This window comes from Phoca vitulina, unplaced genomic scaffold, assembly GCF_004348235.1.
Source record: "Phoca vitulina isolate PV1807 unplaced genomic scaffold, GSC_HSeal_1.0 scaffold11, whole genome shotgun sequence".
In the NCBI taxonomy this organism is placed as follows: Eukaryota; Metazoa; Chordata; class Mammalia; order Carnivora; family Phocidae; genus Phoca; species Phoca vitulina.
This window is the reverse complement of record NW_022589714.1, coordinates 28,329,238-28,348,009: the sequence shown is the minus strand read 5'-3', so window position 1 is coordinate 28,348,009 and position 18,772 is coordinate 28,329,238. Positions and strand designations below refer to the sequence as shown.

General features: G+C 36.4%; 1 protein-coding gene across 1 annotated transcript in view; it reads right to left on the bottom strand.

The window, feature by feature from the left end:
- Window positions 1-18,453, bottom strand: part of BMP5 (bone morphogenetic protein 5) — a 119,900-nt gene extending 101,447 nt beyond the window's left edge. Inside the window, exon 1 of the mRNA XM_032409624.1 lies at window positions 17,115-18,453. Within this exon, the coding sequence (XP_032265515.1) occupies window positions 17,115-17,604 (490 nt within the window). The 5' untranslated portion in view covers window positions 17,605-18,453. The remainder of the gene's footprint in view (window positions 1-17,114) is intronic.
- Between the last annotated feature and the right edge of the window lie 319 nt (window positions 18,454-18,772).

The window sequence follows — 18,772 nt, the reverse complement described above, 5'->3', positions numbered from 1 at the left end:
TGATTAACATAATAAAAAAAAATCAAACTTGGATACTAAACCGGGGGATGTAATTTGTGGCCAAATGTTGGCAATTGCTGTTGCATTAAAACATAATATGTGCACGTACTTAGTACTCATTCCCTCCAGTCCCAAAAATGGGCCTTTAATGGAGTATAATCTATGAGATACTTAGGACACTTCAGCATTCCAATTGTTCTTAGGTCATATGTGTCTGCATGTTTTATAATTAAATTACAGAGCATTTGGGCATAAGTTTATTTAGATCAAATCCATTTGCTCAGCTGATTTTAATTCTTAAACTGTGTCTCCTCGAAGACCATGAATTCCCCATTCTTCTTAATTTCTATTTCAGTAATCTGCCATGGCATGCCTTCGAGCAATTCTTTCTAAAATGGAATGTGGGAGATATATTTTACAAACTCTTAAGTATTTGAAAATGTTTTTATGTGACTATTATATGCAAAAGACCAGTTAGGGGAAAAGTAAGAAATCAAGCATAAAAATGGGGAAAAGGTGAATAATTATTAAATATCCTGTCACAGGAGGGATTTCTAAGCATAAGCAACCATGAAATAAGGCAAATTAAAAAAAGTGAACAAAAATAGCATAAAACTTCCCAAAGAGAAAATATAAGTGGCTAACAGACATATAAAAAATCAATCTCAGCAGAAATACAAATTTTAAAAAAACATAAGTTTTAGATTATTAAGAGTGTAAATATATCATATTTAATTTAGGTTTCAGTTTGATAAAATAGCATTAGCATTTACTTGCTGGTGCACGTATTAAAAAAACAAATTTGTTAAAACACAACTTAGTAATATATTTCAGGAGATTTAAAAAATCATAGTACTTTTCATTTGAATGATTCATTTTCTAAGAACATATTTTAAGGAAATGATCAGAAAGTGTAGCAATGTTTACAAAACATATATACAGATAAACATTGCAACAGAATATATGATAGTAAAAACTGGAAAAATTGCATGCCCTGTAATAAAAGAATGTTTATATAAATGGTGAATTATTGAGGTGAAATCATATTTGTCATCAAAAATGTGCTCACAAAGAGCAAATGAACAAATGAGAAAAATCATATACTAAAAAATCAAGAAAAACTAAGGGCCCAGAAATAAATCCATGCCTATTTGGTCAATTAATCTATGACAAAGAGGCAAGAATATACAATGTGAAAAAGACAGTCTGTTCAATAAATGGCTCTGGGAAAACTGGACAGCTACATGCAAAAGAATGAAACTGGGCCGTTTTCTTACACTATACACAAAAATAAACTCAAAATTAATTAAAGATCTAAAATGTGAGACCTGAAACCATAAAACTCCTAAAAGAAAACATACGCAGTAGTCTCTTGGACATCAGCCTTAGCAACATATTTATGAATATGTTTCCTCAGGCAAGGGAAACAAAACCAAAAATAAACTATTGGGACTTCACCAAAATAAAAATGTTTTACACAGCTATGGAAACCACCCAGAAAACAAAAAGGCAACCTACAAAATGGGAGAAGAGATTTGCAAATGATTTATCCAATAAGAGGTTAACATCTAAAATATGTAACTGAACATAATAAAAAAATAAAATATGTAAAGAATTTATACAACTCAACACCAAAAAACCACAAATAATCCAAATAAAAATGGGCAGACGACCTGCACAGACATTTTTCCAAAGAAGACCTACAGATGGCCAACAGATATATGAAAAGATGATCAACATCACTCAGCATCAGGGAAATGCAAATCAAAACCACAATGAGGGCGCCTGGGTGGCTCAGTCGTTAAGCGTCTGCCTTTGGCTCAGGTCATGATCCCAGGGTCCTGGGATCGAGCCCCACATCGGGCTCCCTGTTCGGCGGGAAGCCTGCTTCTCCCTCTCCCACTCCCCCTGCTTGTGTTCCTGCTCTCGCTATCTCTCTCTCTGTCAAATAAATTAATTAAAATCTTTAAAAAAAAAAAAAAAAAAACCACAATGAGGTATCATCTCACACCTGTCAGAATGGCTAGTATCAAAAAGACAAGGAATAAAACCTATTGGTGAGGATGTTGAGAAAAGGGAACCCTGGTGCTCTGTTGGTGGGAATGTAATTGGTGTAACTACTATGGAAAACAGCATGGAGGTTCCCCCAAAAATTAAAAATGAAAACACCAAATGATCCAGTAGTTCCACACTGGGTACTTATTCAAAGAAAATGCAAACACTAATTCAAAAAAATATACGCTCTCCTATGTTCATTGCAGCATTATTTACAATAGCTAAGATATGGAAGCAACCTAAGTGTCCATCGACAGATGAATGGATAAAGAAGATGTGCTATATTACTCAGCCACACAAAAGAATGAGATCTTGCTACTTATGACAACATGGCTAGGCCTAGAGGGTATTATGCTAAGTGAAATAAGACAGAGAAAGACAAATACCATATGATTTCACTTATATGTGGAATCTAAAAAACAAAACAAACAGATTCAAAAATACAGAAAACAAATTGGTGGTTGCCAAAGGAGAGAGGTGTGGGGGGGATAGGTGAAATAGGTGAGGGGATTAAGAGGTACAAGCTACCAGTTATAAAATAACCAAGTCAAGGGAGATGAAAAATATAGCACAGGGAACACAGTCAATAATATTGTAATAACTATGTATGTTGACAGAAAGTAACTGCACTTATTGTAGTGAGCATTGCATAATGTAATAGAATTGTCAATCACCATATCCTATACCTGAAACTAATATAACAGTGTATATTAGTGATACTTAAATGGTAAAAAAAAAAAAATTAAGAATAAAGAGTACAACACATTATATAAACATTGTTCAACCTGATGAAAAAGATGTATTTTTAAAGTATAGAAGGAAATATATATAAAAGTATGAACAATGGTTGGTTCTAGACAGTGGAATTAAAATGTTTTTCTTGCTTTTTTTCAATTTGGATATAAAGTAACCACAGTGTCAATAAATTATATGATCTTAATGCTCTGCTTGCTTTATCTCCAAAATGGCTTTTATAAACTAGTATTTCCACATGGAAGAGTATTTCTCAGAGTGAGTTCTCCATAATTCTAGGCACCCATGGTGCTCAGTTAGGTGAGTCTCAGAGTGCAATGTGCATGTGAAACCATATGAGCATATGGTTCATAATCTTTGCAGAGATTCACAATGCTCATCAGCATAATAAAGATACTGAGACGTTTCCTCTTGGAAATATCAAAATCAATTTAATTACTGTCTCTCAGCACAATCCAAACTTATTTGACTATAAAATTTCAGATAACAACTCTTAAGAAGACGTGGCAATGCTCTCAATGAAATACACTTAGGAGGGCCACCTGCGTGGCTCAGTCAGTTAAGCAGCAGACTCTTAATTTTGGCTCAGGTCATGATTTCATGGGTGGTGAGATCCAGCCCTGCATGGGGCTCCGGGCAGAGCGGCGAGTCTGCTTGAGGATTCTCTCCCTCTGCCCCTCCCCCACTCACGCGCATGCTCTCTCTCTCAAGTAAATAAATCTTTAAAAAAAAAAAGTACACTTTAGGAAATTCGGATTGTGATTGAAGTGCCCAAGAGATTTAAGTAATTATGACTTAGCATGTGCTTTAATTATTATGTGTCAATGAAAGTTGAATTAAAATTAAATATGATTTTGACCTATTCATAAGCAATAATTTTATCATATGTCTTCCTAAGTAATCAGTCTAAGTAATTAAAAATCAAATACTGATACTATTGATATTTCTTATATTACAATCCGTAGATTGTGTAGGTGTGGTTAGGTAAAGGCAAATAGAGAAAGAGATAAAGAAACAGAAGTGTTACAAAGTAGCAGGTGACATCCTAAATGCTCATCTTTACTCTGCAGCTAACTCTTGGCTTGCTTTGCAAAGCAGAGGTTAATGCTCAGGAGTTTGGGTACAGGTTGATATGTTAGCTATGATATCTGCTTTTTATAGTTCCTCTTGACTTTCCTTGCTTGGAATGATTGCTGAGGAGAGCTGAAAATGAATTGTCTTCAAGAACTTTATCATTTCGCTTTGAGAAATGTTGTCAACCCCAAAATATTTCCTTTTGGAAAAAAAAATTAATTATCCCAAGGCCTTAGCCTCTAATTCATAATACACCCAAGGAGCTGAAAGAATATATTTAGCTTTCACTTGATACGGGGGAAATGAGTGAGTTATGTGAAAGGAGCTCACTTTACACATGCCAGAGACAGGGTTATAGCTGCTACAGATCAAGAGATGTGTATGAGCTGTGGAGGGTCCAGCGTTGTGTAGAACACAGAGGGGATGTCAGCTGTAACTAGTTGGATGAAGCAGAGGCCAGAGTTCTACCTTCAGCAAGAGGAATTTCCTAATCTGTAGGTTGTAGGGGGTCCTGCGGCCCAAACTTCCACTTTAGCAGGTTTCTCATGAGATTCTCCGGCCAATAATTAGGTAGGCCAAGGATATTCATCCGAGGCTAGAGGACAGCATGCTCGAGGGGCCTCGATACTGGCCAGCAAGTTGGTAGCTGCCCAGCATCCAAATCAACCACTATTGGTTTGCTCCAATCTCCAACCTCAGCTTTTGAGGTCTTTTACTGTTTGTAACTTTGAGGTTCTGCCGCTCTTCCATTTTGCTAAACGTCACTCTTCTTCATGTCAAGTCTATCTTTTGAAGTTGGGAATCAACACAGATTACTTTTCCTTCCCTCAGCTGGTTGCAGGCCCCAGGGTCAGTACTGTTGGTGTCTGCAAAGAGCTTCCTGCCCCTCTGCCTGTGAGTAGTGTGAATATTTGCCTTCTTCAAAAGGCCACGGCCTCCCAGTTCAGAGGAAGGCCTGTAAGAGCCCAATTCCAGGGATAAGACTCTTGGTAAGCTCACTATTTAGCAATTTTTCCCTAAAATATGAAGAATGGCTAATGAAGTGAAAATATTTCAGTACAAGAAGTGATGGGGAAATACATAGAACTTTACAAAGAGGTTAAACAATGTCCCAATCACAGCCTTCCCAATTGCATTCACAAAGGCGACCCGGCACAGCAGTGAAGAGCTTGGACTCTGAATCCAGTTCCTCCTCTTACAAGGTGTAACATCACTGGGTCTCACTTTCCTCATCTCTGAATGGATCATTTTGTGAGAGTCAAATGAGTGAACACTTGAAAGGCTGATAGCGCCCTGTCCTGTGCTTCATGAGCACTGGATACATGCTACCTATGGGAGACAGCAAATTCCAAGGAGAGCAGAAACCATGATCCGTCTTGAGTGCTTTTCCTCTTCTTAGTATTTCACTTGGAGAATCTGGTGTTTTGTGGATTGATAATAACAGTGATGGCGGGTCAGCAGACTTGGATTTGTGTTTTGTGAAAATATTTACTCCCCAGGCACAGCAGCCTGATGGTGAAGAGTAACCTACTAGTAAAATATTAGGCCATTTTCCCCCACAGTCACTTCAAACGTGAAGCAATAATTGCCTAATGCCTAATATCCTGAGTAAATTCAAAGCAACCTAATCAAAGAGGTCTTTATACCAATTCTTGGAACACTCTACCAGTTTTGACTTTATAAAATGTGTCTCCACTGACTCGGAGTATCACTCGAATCCACATCATGTTCAGTGTGTACAGTAACAAAGTAAACACTGGACACAACCTTGTTAGCACACAAATGAAGAAGTGAGGTAAGGTCAGGGGTTGAGATGAAGGCCAGATCAAACAACTTCGTTTTGAAAAAGTGTATGACATTTTGCCCTTCTTTCCTCAGTACAACACAAATAAACAATGAGTGTTTAAGCCAAACGTATGCTCTGGAATGTGCAGTAAGCAAACAGTGCTTTTAGATACTACCTTTAAAATCACTGGAACCTCCATACGAATAAAAAACCCCACAGCTACAAACACAGGTTTCTGAAAGAGCCCCTAAGCTTTGCTGAAGCGTGGTTCTACCTTTGTTCTTTGCCTTTTGGACTAACAGTCTTCCTAAGGTTCTGTTTGCTGGTAATGGGCTCTTATTTATTTATTTTACATTCATTTAAAGGGATTGAGATTTGAAAAATATTTTCCCTATACCCAGAAGGTTCATTGTACCTGGTTACTTAAATAACAAAACACATTCTTGCAAATAATGCTGGTGAGTGCTTTTAATTGTACATGGTGCTGGAATTTTTGTGTGGATTTTTTCAAAGTATGTGACATTGAGCAAAAAAATCCTGGCACAAGAACCAGGGATTCTGGGCCTAGACCTCGCTTCTCTTGCCTTGTGATGTTGGCAGTAAAACAGGCACAGTCTTTCGCACAGTGCCTGGTCCCTAGTAGGTAATCAGCTTCTATTTGTCAAATGACTGAATGAATGACCTTTCAGAGCTCTAGTTTTCAGAGCTGTAGACTGTGGAATCATATCTACTTCCGCGAGTGCTAGACACTGAAGCGAGGCAGATAAAACCACGTAAGGTACATAAAGATGCTTTCCAGAAGTATAAACCATTATCGTCACTGCGATTAAAAATTACACATTTTTTGAGAGTAGGTTACCAAGCTAAAGAGTAGTAGCCAGACAGATCACGGTTCCAGTACAGATTCTGCCATTTACCAGTTGGGTGACCTTTGTAAGTTATTGAATCTCTGATCACGTCTCAATTTTCACATCAACAAAATAGGAGAAGAAAAATATTTATGCATACAATTGAGATGCAAATTAATTGACATAATGTATGCAAATTGCTCAGTCCAGTTTCTGGCATAGGGATTATGTTTATTGTTGCTTTCGTTGCTTTAATTACTACTGCTACAACTAGACCATAATTTAAATGATATGTATGTGACAATGTCCTATACTTTAAATGTATCACAGGCACACACAACAGAATGATAATGATTTGCTTAATTCCGGTAAGTTCTCCCTCAGAGTAATTGATAACAGTAGAATGATAACTGCTTTGACACAGCAATGTAGAAGAGAAACATCTTACATGTTGATTTGAATAGGTCAATATATATATATATATATATATATATATATATATATACACACACATATAGTTAGAATCCATATTTTATTTTAAGAACTTTACTCATCACAATGAAATATTTAGCCAAGATAATCTTTCAGCATGCTATCAAATCATGAAAAAAAACCCAGTAAATTCATATTTTCCCACTCAATGTATTATAAAATATCAAAAATCAATGTGATGGCTTTACAATATGGATACTGTAAACATGTATGCCTCTTGTTCAACTTTTCAGATCAAACCCGTAAGTTCCCATCCTGCTTCAAAATATTGTAACACAAAGCAATTCAAGAAAAGTAATAAAAAGATGTGACTGTCATCTGCAAAAACAAAACAAAACAAAAAACAGCCCAGTCTAGGAAAGTCAAAATACTTAAGGCTAACTGGTATTAAATAGAAACAAAGTTATAATGATAATACAAATAGTAATAAGAACTGCCACAAATTAGAAAAACATACATTCAAACACGATTTGAGTTACACACAATACAAAAATTTCCTGGATTCCGTGATCATTTGAACAGAGCAGCTTTTCTATTTAGAGTTCAGGAGCTTATTCACCAAGATTTTCATCATAAATCAACTTTTTAAAATATTAAAACTAAAAAAATAAGTTGACTTATGAAAATAAGCATTAAAACTCCTCGAGACTTCTTTCCTTCTTTCAAAGGGTCTTTTAGAGAGTGCCTATGCCTTCGCAACCAAATATTTTCTAATTGTATATTATTACTTCGGCCTGCAATCAGTGTGCCCTTCCCCATAACAGACAAGGAAATAGAACAGGTAATATCTGGAACTAAGGTAACATGAAAAGCACCTTTCAGCGGTACATCACAGAAACTGCTGCCCCTGGGCGCTCAAAGGGAAGCCCCACAGTTACCTATAGGCTCTGTCGAGGACTGGTTTTTTTTTCCCAGGACACCCTGATGAGGAAATATAAACCACCAACAGCCCAACTCCGAGACAGAGTCAGGGAAATTCAAGGGTTCATTTTCTTTTGGGTAGAGGAAAAGTCATGTGCATAATGTTCCGCAATTTCAGCAAGGATTTACTTGTCCAAGACTGGCGGACTGGGTGTCGATCTCCTCCGACACAAGAACACCATAGGTTCTACTCTAGTAGAAGCAGTTGTCGTAGGAGTGGTGGCTGTGAATTGAGCACTTCTCTCATGAAGGTTTACGGTCTTTAACCTTACCTCATTGAGGACACTTCTGTATTAGGATCTCCACTTGACAGAGGAAGGCAACAGTTCCAGTAAAAGGGACACAATTTGCTCAAGGATATGCAGCTGTATGCAAAGCTGTTATCCGAAAAGCCCTATGCTTACACCCTACTGAGATAGTCAAAGAACTAAATAATCCCTCTTCCCTCTGAGCACAGAAAACTTCTACAAGACATGAACCCTAAAGCCGATTTCATTGCCAACCAGACCTTCCTGCTTCCCTACTAAATGCGTCTTCAGTGCCCACATCAAGGTCATTTGTAGAGGAAGCAACACAGTTTCCAAGTTGAACCCTCTCTTCCGCTGCTTGTGATAATTACAGATGTAAAATCGGGTTAAAATCACCACCCTTAGCACTTTGAAGGGGAACGTAGACGATACTGGAAAGGGGCCCTTCTCCTGTGTGCTTGTGTGTGATTCAAGGGCAGTGGGGGGAAGGCTCTGGACCTCAAGGCTTAGCAGTCGGTTATTCATGAGAAGTAAACTGCAGCCATACCTGCTCCTCCAGTAAATTCTGCCTCGCTGAGTCCCAAGAACACTGCCCGAGGAAAGGACGGGTAGCAAAGAACAACAATAATCCCAATTTGCCTCATCCTAACATTATTTCTGCCTGCAACATTAACTGTGGAGGAGACGTCTCATTCCACTCAGAATTCAAAACGCTTTAACACGTAGTCATGGGTCTTTTCAGGAAGAAAGACACAGGATTGAGAACAAGCAGACCTAAAGATTGAAAAAATAGACTGCTCTTGGTATTTGCTCTGCATATTTGCATGTGCTAGTGCTTTCTACACTGAGTTTTCTGGTTGGCAATTGTAGTCCACTGTTTGTCCTAGGATCTGCAAGTGCTACTTCTCCCCGGATTTTTGTTTTTTTGTTGTTAATTTCAGTTTGCTCTAAAATAGTTTTAATATGGCACATGAAATTACTGATCCATATACGATCTAAGAATTTTTTCAGCATGTCATGCCTATTTTGTCACTTCACTAACTTGTGAAGTTATTAACTCCCACACTAAATCATGATTATCTCTTGAATTTTATAATAAATTAGCAAGACAAAGAAGGTTCACATATATGTGCACATACATATACATACACAGACATATAATTAACTTGCACTGAAACTGAAGTGATTCTAGAACTTCCATTGACTAAACACCTAATATTCATTTACCCATTTGTGCCAAATATCTTCAGTTTGTGCCTCAAGATCCACTCTCCACCTTTCTCTCCTCTGCTCTCAGCACCAGGAAGCGGACTTTCATGAGCTCCACCAGTAGGCTCCATCGCCCTGTGGCTTTCGGTGCCAAAGAGAACATGGCAGAAAAGTAGGGGCTGAGTATTTAGTCCTTGGTTGCCTTCCCTGCTGAGTATTTAGAGGTTGGCTGCCTGGCATCTCTCTCACAAAAGCCACAGTTCCTGTCAGAATACCTTCCCCATGCAGCTCTCCTCTGAGTTTTCTGGTAACTGTTTCTGTTCCCTGCCCAGAAGTACTGAAGGAAGGCTCCTCTGCTCTTCCAGGTGCTGCATTATCCCATTTTGCCAGAAAGCTCTGCCCAGGACATCATAAACCTCACAACATTAGGTAAACTCTTCTCAGATGATTCAGCTTGCACATGCTATGTCTCTTTCCTTCTGAGACACTGATACACCCCTGGGGATAAAAAGGGGATGAATAGGGCATGGTTCCTGCTGTCACAACATGTAATCAAATACATAGGGCTGGCTTCTCTGGTGTGTGACCTGGGCAGTTGCATGGGCCCCGCACTCAGAAGGACCTCATGCTTGAGCTTATACTCTGCTTCCTCTAGGTTGGAATTCTTGATCATTTTTGAACAAGAGGCCCCACAAACTATTTAGCCACTCTTGCCGATGCAGCGCAGCCTTTGGAGACGTGCAACGCTAGTAACAATAACAGCTATTTGCTGAGGGCTCACTATGTCCCAACTGCTATTCTTAAATTTATATGCATATTCACTCATTTCATCCTCTCCACACCCAATGAGGAAGACATGCTTATTATTGGCATTTTTTAGATAAGGGACCAGGGGCACAGGGAGAATTTAAGTAACTTGCCCAAGGTCACATTGCTAGAAAGTGTAGGATATGAGATTCCAATCCAGGCATTCTACTGCTTCTGCCATGGAAACAGAAAGGAACACAATCAGGTTGAATCTATAATTAAACCTTAAAGCCACGTGAGCAGTAATATACCATGGACTTAAGACTGGCAATAACAGTGTCTCCTACATAGGAAGGCTAATCACAAAGTTACAATAGGGACAGAAAACCTGTGCAGAGCAAATAAAACTGAATTTCTCATATCATACAGTGTAAGAATAGCTGACGGTGTTTGTAAATGTTAATAAATCTTTTGATTTTGACCAGTCTCTTAGTTCTGAATAAAATCTAAATGAGACTTGCATCCGTTTATCTTGCCTTTCTCAAACTATTTTCTTTATTCCTAACAACTCCGGGGAAGCCGGGAAACAGCAAGAACAATAAAAGTTATTTACTTCCAGAAAGAAGTTAAATAAACACAGTATCTAAGAGTTAATTTAATTAGATTCACTTATTTCTAAAATACAGTTGTTTCTTCTACTGCAAGGACCAACACTTTGCTGCTCATTAAAAGAAAAATGAAAGGCCACATCATCATGAAGACAGGGATCTTCACCATCTTAGAAATTATAAAATAGCACATACCCTAGTTCAGTCTCTATACCAACCAAATTATTTAAAATCATATAAGGTCTTGGTTTTTAACTTTTATGTAATGTTTACACAACTCACTACCTTCCTCTCCTTGGTTATGGAGGGTTGTTGTCATTTTCCTTTCTCCCCAAACCACTAGAGATCCTTCTGACTAATCAGAGATGGGTTTTTTTCCTTCATATTAAACATTACACACTTTAATAGATTTTGTTTCCAATTTCTTAGGTATAATTTTACCACAATCATTTAGACAAGACTCCTACAAGTCAGGGGTGACTACCGATTACATGGACTCTTATGGGTAAGACATCTCTGAGAAAGGCAGGTAAATACTCCAATTATTATTTTTACCTTCCTCTCACAACTTTAAGATCCACAACTGGATCTTACACATCCCAATCTGGCATCAAAAATCACAACAGATCTCCTTTTCCCCAAATAAAGGAGCCATTTGTCAGCGCTGACTGGTACATTTTAAAGGATATCTCAGCCAAGGGTATTATTTTAAGAGATGAGCAAATGGGGAAACCCCACAGCCCAGCCAATAAAATATGAACTTAAGGTGCAAAGAAGCACTCATAAATATGACTTAGAACAAGGGATTCATTGTTTGGCTCCAACCCTTTCAGAGGCTTCTCTGATCTCAGCCCCTCTCTGTGTGTCAGGGAAGCCTCTTCCTTTAACCTGTGGTTTTTTCAAGCTGAGCCACTACATTATTTATGACTGTAAATGTGAGTAGCCCGTCTGTACGCTCCTTGTACACACACACACACACACACACACACACACACACACAGCCCCCCTCCCTTTTCCCCACTTTGGTATTTTAGTGTGGAAGGATGAAAGGGTTTTCCCCTGGAGCTGATGTGGTTGGGATGTGGAATTAGCTGCTGTGTCAGTATGAGGTAGACTGAGGATTTCCCAACACATCCTCTACCTGCACACCCAAAGACCAGCCTCGGATGACTCATTTCATTCATTTTCTTTCTTCCAAGGGCCTTTTTAAAAAAATATATTTTATTTCTTTCTCTGTCTCATCCTCATTGTTCTCTGCTCTTGTTCTTTTTATCCTCCCTCATCCTCTCTTCTCAACTTAAAAAAAAGGAAATAATCTCTTCACAGATGTGACATGAGTGTGAAATAAAAATAAGGTAAGCTAAAGTGTTTTATAAACTAACAGAGGATTGCATTTTTTCTTAGTGTTATTTTTGTTCAGTGTTGCAGTTCTTTTTTTTTCTTACTTTCCCTTAAATTTCCCCTTTTAAATTTTAATTATGTAATAAAATAGGGAAGGCAAAAACAATTAAGTTCTGTCAATGGGATCCTCAGGGAGAGGTGAGGAGGCAAAGAAGAATGGGATGGTGGAGAAACAATTCCAGGGGATGGCAACAGCCAGAGAAGTTCTGATGCCCTGGGGAGCTTTTCTCCTGATGGGTGGAGGCTGCAATTGGCACATCATAACCTTTTCCTTCTCAACTCCAGAGAAACAGGAGACTGCACCTAAATGATCAAGCTGTAACTAATTGATTTTCAGCTAATCTCAGCCTCCAGCTATGAAGAAACAAGGACCAAAGGCAGACCCCAGGAAGGGGTGGGGACAGTAAGGAGAGGGGTGCCAAGAAAGCCTGGAGGTAGAGAGACCATCAAATTAAAGAGGAAAGGCCAAGTAATGTGAGGGGAGGAAGTGGGAGAGGGAGGCAATATTGAAAAAATGGAAGAATGAAAGGAGGGAACTGGAGGTGGTGTGTGAGGCAGCCCTAAGCCCTCTGCGTTTATATTATCATACCTTCACAGTTCCAGCTGTTACTTCTGAATAAACTTTTACAACTGGCTATTTGTGAGTGACCATTAAGATGAGCAAAAAGCTTTTAATTAAACTACATGATTATAGTTATCGCTGCAGCCATGCCCATCATTTGACAATAATGTGGCTTTAAAGAACAAGAATCCCTTGGGTCACATTCATGAACGCCAAGGGTTGTTGAAGAAGAGAGTAAAAAGATTTCCACCCTCAGCAACTTATTTTCTCTTCAAAAGTTAAAGGTGTTAAAGAAATATTGTCTTACCCAATATCAGCATTTGTTATTCCAGGCATATCCATGAATATGTACTATAATGGTTTTAGAGCATCTTGTCTCCTTTCCTATCACTGCCCCCCCCCCAAAAAAAATCTTGCATGTGTTTACAGGTAAGTTTATGTTACACAAGTGTTAATAACCCTGTTGGAGAGACTACACAGATAGGCATCTTTAGGTAGATCTGTGTATAAATTCCTCTCCACTGGGCACTTGAGTCAGCCAAAAGCAACAATAAATATCAATGATGTCTTTCAAACCTGTCAACTGAGAACATAAGCATTTTTTTCGTCTAGTACCAGGAGAGTTTAATGATTTGGGGAAGTAAGAGGAGAAGGGTTTAATTTAAAGTTTTGAAAGTATTTTTTTTTCTATTTCCTATCTTAACGTGCTAAATATGTTGTTATAAAATATGAAAAAATCTAGGCATCACCTTCATGTACTTTCATGCTTTAGAATTAATGCATGTTCTTGAAATATATCTAAGAAGTTTTTGACTCCAAGCCAACTTGATGAGAATGATGAGAAACCATTAAAAAAAACCCAAAGTTTGTCTTTACCAGAGAAATACATGTAGACAAGGAATACTATGAAAGTAAATTTCCTGTGTTCACTGTTTTTTGTACTTTCCTCTAAAACATCTACAATGTTGTATCATTTTAATTGTACTATTGCCAAGTAATCAAACAAAAGTGCTTTCTAACTAAAAGATCTTAGAAATACACCACGTGTTTATCTTAATGTAAACAAGATTTACTTAAAATTGCAAGCAAGTTCCCTAATCTTCCCTTTTATTTGCATAGATATCTGATATATAAACTAACCCTTAATATTTTTGAAAAAGATGGCTAAAAAAGAAAAGATTTACCAGAAAGATATTTTTGTTCTCAACAAAATAACATGGTATTGACTGAGCAAAGATGCCTGGGATGGTCAACAGTTTTAGGGACAAAGCAGGAGAGTCAACCTGTAAGAGCTGGACACTAGGAGACTGACAAAAATTGGCCTAAAAATAATGAATCCAATAGAGTGGAAAGTTTCTCTTCACACAATAATTAATATTTGCCTCTTCAAAGTGCACAAATCACTAAAACAACTTAAGGGTCAAAATAAGGTGCTTGTTCTCATGTTTAGTTGTTTACATGGGCCTTAAGACAATTTATTCACATTTTATTTTTTTTTTTTTAGGAAATATTCATCTATTTTTCATTTATGAACAAAAAATTAATCTCATCTGAAATTTTTAAAAATAGATATTTTGTTAAATGATTCGGAGTTTAAATTAATTTAATTCTTGATGAGCAAAACTAATGTTAGAAAAAATGTCTTTCTGAATGATAAGATAAAGAAAATCCATCATTTGACTTGAAAATGACACATATTTGCGTTAATATAAAGGATGCTACCATATCCTTTTAATGTAATTAAGCTTATTATGGGAACTGTCAACAGATTCTTTTCACATATTTAAATATCCAGGTGACTTCCTCAATACAAATCCCTTGCCTGTTGCTAATTTGATCATTTGCCCTTAGTCCCCACTATATACATACCTTTTAAGACACTAAAATAAATAAATAAATAAAATCCTCCTGAGTCTTATAAGAACATTAAAAAAAATACTATTTGTTAATGAATGATACATTAAGAACCACTGAAATTCTTAGTGCAGTTAATCATGATATTACACTTTTACCTTATTCTAAGTCTGCTTTGACTTATTTTATTATGGAAGAAATACAGAAGTTAAAGCCTTTTACTAAGTAGTGATTGGTTGTAAGCTTTGGATATATTAGAAGGCAAGGTCTAAGGATAAAATAAAATTGTGGTTCAATTTTCCTCAGAGACTACTTGGAAAAACTCAGTATCAGAATCAATTTGTCAGTAATTTCACATGAGACATTTAGTTTGGAATTATTAAATAAAGAAAAAATAATATGATTCATTAATGAGGATAAATCACTATTCAGCAGTTCAAGCATGATAAAAATAAATATCTCCTAAAGCTTATATCTGATATTGTTTCTCTAGAGTAAAATGAATAATTGTGCTTCATGGTATAGTTAGTAAACTGTTTTGTTGGTATAATCCAAACAATACAACCAAAATTTCATTGATTTAAAAATGTAAGTATTCTTTAATGATAAAAACAGTCCTAGAAGTCACTGAATAAAACTGTTTATTATTGTTTTTGGCTTTCTTATTTTGTGTAAATGTATAAAAAGTAATGGCACACAGATTCAAAAATCATACTTAATTCCTTTCTAAAACAAATACATTTCTTTTGTGAATGATCAAAATATTTGATTTCAATAAAATATATATTTTAGAACAGATTCGTGACTGAGTTATTGTTTTTTAAAGTACGTAACACATCCTGCCCTGTTAGATTTTAGGTGACCTGAACTAATTTTTTCAGTGATTTATTTTATGCATATGTAAATCCATGCTAGATTGAAATTCTTCTATTAGAATATTAAAACTCCTTTAAATTATTGAATAATGCTTTAGAAACTGCAACAAAGTAAAATATGCCATGAGCCACATAGCATACCACTTATACTAGGAAAAAGCAATCAAACTAATTTAGAACTAAGCCATATTTTAATGGCTTGAAAGTTCCAAATGAAACCTGTTAATTATATGTAGAAGAAAACGCCTCCAGGACACCTGATTAGGGCAACCAATGATGACTTACTAAAACTTAATAATGAGAGCTTTGTCTCTAGCAACATGAAATATGATTTATTAAGCACCTTATCCTTCATGCTGTGATTGCTAAGAGCAAATGAGCAGAGCATATTAAGCAACATGTTTTATAAAAGCATTCATGTACTTGAATTTGTTGTTATCTGACTTTTCAAAGACTATTTTCTTTGAGATATTATACAAGGAAGTTTTTAATTAAGTATAATAAAACATGTCAATTTTAAGTCAAAGCAGATTGCAGTTTTCAAACAAAGTTTTGAAAGTTCTTACATTAAAATGTTTCTAATTCTTTCAAGTTGATTAAATTTGTTCATAAAATTTGTCTTCAAAGCTAACTATATACCATTATTTTTTGAATGTCTGAAGATAGTGAATTTTCATCTTTAGCCTCTACTAAAACATTTTTTAAAACTACAGCCCTTGTGAAGTCTCTTTAAATTGGTAATTCCTTAATATTTTTGAGAGATGAAATATTGGGCACTAATTTACCATTTGATATTGTCAATATTTTAAAACTACCATGAAAGGACCAGCATTGAGTAAAACATAATTTAAAAAAAATTATTCTCTAATAATGCCGCTCATCAAAGAATTTTTCAATTCATTTCTTATCTTAAAGGAAAAGGAAAATTTCTTGCATAAGTAAAGACCATTATAGCATGCTTTATATTTCTCTTGCTTCTGGAAATAATCAAATGGGTATGATACCTTTTCATCATTAAGAAGTTAAGAAATGTTAGTTTGAAGCTTCTTTTCCAAAATATTTTTCACAGTTTCAGAATCTCTCCCTGAAAATCTTTGATAGTAATCTTTTACAGCATTATTTTATCTCAGTTAATTGCACGTTGATATTTTCACAGTAGCTGACTCGCCCAAATGAGAGTTTTTAGGTAGCATATAAACGTATACTTACATGTTTGTTAAGTTGCTAACAAAAAAATGTTTCAGAAAGTCACTTTAGTTTTCAATCTGCAAATGCTTGTTTCTTTTTTATTTGTATTATTATTTTTTTGCCCATAGCACAACTATCCTCATAAATTTTCCTTTTTTTTTGTAGACTATTGCCTGTTTATTCATACATTAAAGCAAGACTGAAATTTTAACAAGATCTAAAAGGACCCAAAACTACCCAACCGTAAGTGTTTAATTTTAGCTTTTTATATTTAAAAAATTAAATATATGTACCTGTGTGTATGACTTTGTTGCCTAAAGCAAAATCTTACAATCTTACATTGTATCAATGAAAGAAAGGAAACAGAAGCTAGAGAAGAGAGTTATAGAAAATGACTTTATATAAACATGACCACCTACCAGGCAGCTACTTTACTATTAGAAAAACTTCCACTTAGTAATAACACAGTTTAACAAATAAAAGAACAACATACCTAAATTGACAAAGCTCATGACCATGTCAGCATCATTCAGAAAGTTGGTATCCTGTAGGCTGGCTAGAGGTGGGCTCTGGGTGGTGAGAGGAGTCGTTCGAGATAACTGTATGCGACGAGTGTACCCATTGGGAGAGGCTGGGTATCCCTTTCTTGCTCCTCTGGTCTCTCCTGCCAGGGATGCCCTCACTGAGTATTCCGACTCTTCGGGATTTTCTTCATTGGCCATAGCATTGTATAGGTCCAGCATAAAGAGAGGTGCAGAGGAAGCTTGCTTTCCAGGTGAAAATGGTCTGGGTCTATGAGGCAAACCCAAGATAGAGAGAATTTCCCTCTGTATTTCCCGTCTTTCGTGGTTCCGTAGTCTTCTATAAATAAAACTGGAGTGAACATGATTGTCTCCCAAACCTCCTTTTGCATAACCCACTAGAACCCAGCAGCTCCAGAGGAAACCCACAATACTCCTAAGTAGAAATACAGTCAGATGCATTTTTGTCCAAAAGCAGAAGTTGATATTTTTAGTCCTTCTTGTCCTCTTAAAAAAAAAAAAAAAAATCTTAAGTTCCTAGGAGGTATGCTTTCCCAGTAGCTGAAAAAACAAATTTACCTATTCTTCATGACAGTGACATTTCTGAACATAACATCCTCACTGATTTTTCCTGTCCTATTTTAAATATTTGGGAATATGTCAAGAGTAGTTATTTCTAAGAAAGCTGAAACTTGGATTTCCAATTATCCACAGTTGGTAAGAGTTTTTCCTGCATTGATGTAGCAGAAGAAGGCTAATAGTATTTGATCAGATGACCTATGCATTCCTATATGGATTGATGCTAATCAGGCCTTTGGTATTTGAATCAACGAAAGTTGATCTTCTGATAAACTGTAGTTCCCAAAGTTATCTTCACTTGCTCTTGAGTTCTTCTCAACCCTTGAGCTCTTTCCAAGACAAATCCTGATTTCTGAATCACAGATCTATGCTGATCTGCACCTTGGTGTTGGAATATATATTTGTCCAGCAGCTTGGTGATAACTTTAACGTCTTTTGTGTCGTCTTAGTGTAAAATAAGACTCAAGGTTGTACTATTCAAGTAAATGTGTTTCCCTGAATTTACTTGAAAACCTTCCTGTAAGTCCATTCACTCCCTTTCTCCTTCTAACTGTTAATTCCACCTCCAGCAGGCACAAATATACCAGCCCTCTTCAAGGGAGATCTAAAGAGTAATGTAAGCACAACCCTGCTGGGAAAGAAGAGGCTTCTCATTGTAATTTGAAACTGGTAAAGCAAAAAGAACTTAACCCTTTTGCTACCAGAAAAGCCTTCATTTTCACAATTTTATAGCCAGGCATCTAACAGAGCACAGTGCATGGGGCATAGAAGTCCTGGGGGGGGGGAAGCCAGTTTGCAAGCAGCACACTGAAAATTTTGCCACCGGTTTTATATAGTACTCTTTTAGATCTTTCTTTGCATAGTACACATTTAATACACTTCTATAGTAAGTCTCAGGTTGTGGCTAAATTAACATATATCTCAGTTCTACATTTGAGGTTATTTCTAGCTTTTATGAGTTATTAAAATTTACTTTTTAAAAAAATAGAAGGGAGAGTTGTAAATTGAGGTTAATTTGTTGTTTCTTAATGACAGCCAGATCTTTTTAGAA